The 5,328-nt window shown below is 36.7% G+C and overlaps 1 protein-coding gene across 1 annotated transcript; it reads right to left on the bottom strand.

The window, feature by feature from the left end:
• Positions 1-437: 437 nt before the first annotated feature.
• On the bottom strand, positions 438-4,337 carry LOC129730717 (adipokinetic hormone/corazonin-related peptide-like). Its single transcript, XM_055690265.1, has 3 exons — positions 4,235-4,337; positions 762-954; positions 438-685 (listed from the first exon to the last, which is right to left on the bottom strand). Exons 1-3 carry the CDS (start codon positions 4,246-4,248, stop codon positions 560-562), a joined length of 333 nt encoding a protein of 110 aa, XP_055546240.1. The 5' UTR covers positions 4,249-4,337; the 3' UTR covers positions 438-559.
• Between the last annotated feature and the right edge of the window lie 991 nt (positions 4,338-5,328).

The raw sequence follows: 5,328 nt of genomic DNA, 5'->3' as shown, positions 1-5,328 counted from the left end.
CTGATTAGAGTAAGAGAGTGTTCCATGTATTCCCCGCTCTCTGTTTTCTTTTCGCTAAGCTCAGTCACATCGATGGCAACTTATGCTATTAATAAAACAATAATAAATAAAGTAATCTGTTGGAAAAATATTAATAAAAAGCGGTTAGCTTAGACACAATATAACTGAATATTTGTGATAGTGTGCACTTTATCACCGCTGTTTTAAGTAGTCTGTAAACCGACACTCGATTCAATAATGTTTACAGAAAACCCATCGCAAGCAAAATTTATAGTACATAATTAGACATTATCCAATTTATTAGTTATGTTTCACTTATGTTATTTTCAGCATTCTTCTAGATTATTGGAAAAAAAAAACTTGTCAGCTACCTAGGCATTAATCAAATTACAATTCATAACTAAGAAAATCAATGTGGAAGAACGATAAAAAAAAAGTTTGTTAGAATTTATACAATTGATGTTTTGTATTTCTGCATATGTTTATTGTGAACATCATCCAATACCATTTACCAAATATAATTCAGCGCAAAAAGTGTTCTTAACCGTATTCAGTTCAGTTACAGTCGATTACTCGAAAATAATGGAATATTGCTGGCACTGTTGTTCTCCATTGACGCGTCATCGTTTTGTATATTTTTCAGGAGTGATCTTGCCTCACACAGTGTAAGGTGTTGAATGTTTTTCTGAAAATATAATAGAACCAGAAATTATGAATTCCGAGATCAACACGTCAATCTCGGGATATAGCTCAGCGCCCACCGTGATTGCAATGCACAGTCCGTTGATTGTTCGCCAGAGTGCAGCACATTCCGCGTTGGCCGGTGTTGCTTCCACTAGTGACCGCTTGCCAGCGTTCCAGTCGCGCGAAAAAGTGACTTGCGCGTTCGAAACGCTCGATGTCAGCACGGCGAAAAGCAACGCGAAGCATAGGAGCTTTTCTAGCAGTTGATTTCTACAAGAAAGAAAAAATGTGGGCTTTTATGTGTTGGTAGCGTAAAGCAACTTTTTGGTACCCTCGCAGACAGAAAGGAACCACCTGGGACTTCGCAACAAAGTTGAATTTAAATGAGTTTAAATAGTTGCATTTCGTCTGCTTCACATTCGCACAAACCTTAATATTACTTCTACAGTTTACGATTTATCTTCATATGCATAAGCTCGGACAGAAAGGTTTTATTTTGATAATTTTAGCTGTATTTGGCAGGTATTCTGTATATACTATCAAAATTGGGTTCTAAAGCTATACCAGCTTTTATAAATCACTAGCTGACCCGGCAAACTTCGTCCCGCCTATTTTAGTGTTTAATTTAATAATTTTAAAAATTTCAAATTCATTGATTCCTTGCGATTTGTTTATATCGTTTGAAATGATTGGTTTTATCGGAATGACAACATCCTCGACTTTTGGCTTTTGTTCATCCTATTCCGGAAATATATTGAAATATTTTCCAGAAACTGAAAGTGGTCATCTTCGAATTCAAAATGGTGTCCAGGGTCAATGCTTGGCTTCTATACATCATTTCGATTACGGAAATATCCATATGTAGTAGTATTCGGTTACTTTCGGCTGTTCCCCAGAAGTTGCCATTTTACAATTCAAACTGGTGTCTGAGGTCAATTTTTAACTCCATGCATCATTCTGGATCTGGTGATACACATATTGGGTGGTATTTGGTCACTTTAGGCTATTTTTCAGAAACCGTAAGTCACCATCTTGGATTTTAAAATGACATTTGGAGACAATTTCTGACCCCTGAGCGTCATTCTGGTTAAAGAAACACTCATACTGGGTGGTATTTTGTCATTTTTGGCTGTTTTCCAGCGCCGGGAGTCACCATCTTACAATTCAAAACGTTGTCTGAGGTCGATTTGTGGCTTCAGTGCATCATAACAATCCCGGAAATACCCATATTGGGTGGTATTTGGTCATTTGCCGCTGTTTTTCCGAAACCGGAGCTCGCCATCTTGAATTTCAAAACGAAAAGGCATTAGTAGACAATTTTTGGCCTCTGAGCGTCAATCTGGTAAAAAAACACTCATATTGGGTGGTACTTGGTCATTTTCGGCTGTTTTCCAGACACTGGAAGTCGCCATCTTACATTTCAACATGTTGTCTGAAGGTCTGAAGGTTATATTTGCTTGATTGGTTCTCGAGATGTGCGAAATTTGAGTTTCATTTGTATGGGACCCCTTCCTTATAGAAGAGGGAGGGGTGTCAAACCATTATGGATATATTTGTTACCCCTGAAAACATTCGCATGCCAAATTTGGTTCCATTTAGTTGGTGAGTTCTCGAGATAAGCAGAAATTTGTGTTTTATTTCTTTGGAACCTCTCCCACACAAAAGAGGGATGGGAGTTGAACCATTATGAACATATTTGTTACCTCTAAAAACATTCACATACCAAATTTGGTTGTATTTGGTTGATTGGTTCTCGAGCTGTGCGAAATTCGTGTTTCATTTGTATGGGACCCCTCCCTTGTAGAAGAGGGAGGTGGGTCAAACTATTATGGATATATTTGTTATCCCTAAAAACATCCACCTACCAAATTTGGTTCTATTCACTTGGTTAGTTCTCGAGATGTGCAGAAATTTGTGTTTCATTTGTATGGAACCCTTCCCTTCCAGAAGAGGGAGGGGTGTCGAACCAATATGGACATACTTTTTACTCCTAAAAACATCCACATGCCAAATTTGGTTCCATTTGCTAGGTTAGTTTTTGAGATGTGCAGAAATTTGTGTTTCATTTGTATGGGACCCCTCCATTTCAGAAGAGGGAGGGTTCTCAAACCATCATAGGAACCTTTGTCGGCCCCTAAGACTCCTACATGCAAATTTTCACGTTGATCGGTTCGGTAGTTTCTGAGCCTATATGGATCAGACAGACAGACAGACAGACAGACCGACAGACAGACAGACCGACAGACAGACAGACAGACAGACAGACAGACAGACCGACAGACAGACAGACAGACAGACCGGACTGCATTTTTATAGGTATAGATAGGTTTGAAAAAGCCGCGTTTTCTGAGTAAAACGTGATTTTTAAAAAATGTCTATCGTTTTCCTTCGATTTTTAAATGAACAATAAAATAACTGCTCGAAAGGTCTTAGATGACGTTTCACTAGGGATACCATCCGTCCTGATTTAGTAGGACATGTCCTGATTTTAAGACCCATTTGGAGCGTCCTGATTTATTTTTCATATTTTAGCATTTGTCCTGATTTATCTGAATGATGGATTTTTTCTAAGGTTGAATCTTGACGAGAGATATTGTCTAGTCATTGAAACTGTTAAACGTTTTTTGACAATTGTTAAGTTTATTTCAAGCAGTTTACTAGTGTTGAACTTTTTAGGTATCTACTAACGCCTAATGAATCAAAGTTGCAAAATTGAATCGTTCGAGAAATACTTTAAATATAAGTCTTTTGGCGTTTTTTGAAGTGCAAATCTCACATTATGTGTTTTATTTATTGATACCTCAAAAAATAAAAATAGCTTAATCAAATTTTTGCTGGAAAAAAGTTGTTCTGATTTTTAACTCCGATTAAATGGTAACCCTACGTTTCACCCATGTACGGTATATGAGAGAACTGTCATTTAAGGCATTTCGAGCAGTTTTTTATGTTTCATTTAAAAATCGAAGGAAAACGATAAATATTCTTTAAAACTCACGTTTTGCTCAGAAAATTGCACTTCTCCAGCTGATATATAAAAATCAGAAAACCGCTTGAAGCTTTAGGATCCCATTTCAATGGATAGAGTACTACAACTTTCAAATTATCGTAATGTTCTAAAAAATATTATTTTAACGGTTTTTTATCACATCTCTTTCCGTAATGTTCGAGCCACACGCCTTATCCGGTTTCTTTAAATCAACTTTGTTCAAATCGGTATCGAAATCTCTGCGGTAAAAAAATTTCAATATTTTCACATTAAACGAACATCGTTTAACTTATAGTCCAATCACAATAAAATCAATAGGAACCTATGGGATAATTAGGCCTTACATTTGACAATAAAACTGTAAAAATCGATTCAACCATCTCTGAAATTGGAGAGCGTTACAGACATACACACACACACACACACAAACAGTTTAGTGCGTTGAATTAAGTGGAGTAATACGTGAAATTCCTCAGGTTCCTAATTTTACAGCCAGCTTTTTGATTAATCTTAACATCTACACTAAGCTACATAAACTGTGAACTCTACTAGTTGAAAACTAACCTGTGAAGAAACATGTTCACCGTACAACACTTTTTTTTCTAATGCCACGAAGGAGTTTAGACAGTAACTTTACGAAACGCGATCCACAATCGAACTGTAAATTCCGAATGGCCGAGCGAATCCTTTTATAATGTGGCAAACCAAGCTATCGATTTGCTTTAGATTTTTTTTTCTTGTCACAAATCTTCAACGGTGAAACCATAATTCATTATGATAAAATATGTAAATATGAAATGCTGTGCTGGACAACAATCCCTGTTGTGTTTGTACATCGATTGGAAAACAGGGGGAAAAGCATTCGTGGGAAACTTGACCATGTCGCCCACCGCCTTGAAAACATTATCGATACGGACAGCTTTGAACTTCAAAGCATAAAGATTAGACAAATATTTCCATTGTTGGCCGAGAGGTTGACGCATTGGATTGTCCCAGCAGAGCTACTCATGTCTTGGCAAAATGTTAAAAATAGAATGGGTGTTGCAGAGATTCAAGGAAACAACTTTTCCAGAATTTAACCTTCAAAAAATTCGTGCTTTCCTACGCCCAATTGGTGAAAATTTGATAAAACCAATCAATTCCTCAAAAAACAAAAATATATTACTGAGCACATTAAGAGTTAATGTGCCTACCTTGAGTGAGAAGGGGCTTTTAACCACACTATCATTATTTTTAATTCCGGTAAATTTTTCACTTCAATAACATTGAGTTGTTTTAGTTTTCTCAGTGTACTTTGCCTGTTAAGAATCATCAAAACTAGTTACTATTCTACCTTTGAAAATTAACAATAATCATGAGTAAATTATCGAACAGGAAAAAATACTATGTGAACGTGGTTTAATCTCCACCACTGTTTCTCATTTACATGTAGGAAAAAGCAATATACGCTGTCGGTAGAACAAACCGATAGTTATTTTCAAAAGACGACGAGTAACCAATAATGGTACAAAATCGAGAATCCATAATAACTGCTTACGTGATATCATGCACTCATCTTTCACCACATCTGTTTCTGTAATCAAAAACTATTCTCGCTTGTTGTTATAATTGCCGGGAAACCGTTCTGTATCTGGTCCGGTAGCTGTGAGCTAGTCGGC

This window comes from Wyeomyia smithii, chromosome 3, assembly GCF_029784165.1.
Source record: "Wyeomyia smithii strain HCP4-BCI-WySm-NY-G18 chromosome 3, ASM2978416v1, whole genome shotgun sequence".
In the NCBI taxonomy this organism is placed as follows: Eukaryota; Metazoa; Arthropoda; class Insecta; order Diptera; family Culicidae; genus Wyeomyia; species Wyeomyia smithii.
This window is presented reverse-complemented; position numbering and strand designations above follow the sequence as displayed.

Excerpts from the sequence above, each read along its gene's own strand:
- LOC129730717 (XM_055690265.1), bottom strand. Across the intron at positions 686-761 it reads GACTGTGCATTGCAATCACG|AAAAACATTCAACACCTTAC; the intron begins GTGGGCGCTGAG and ends TTATATTTTCAG.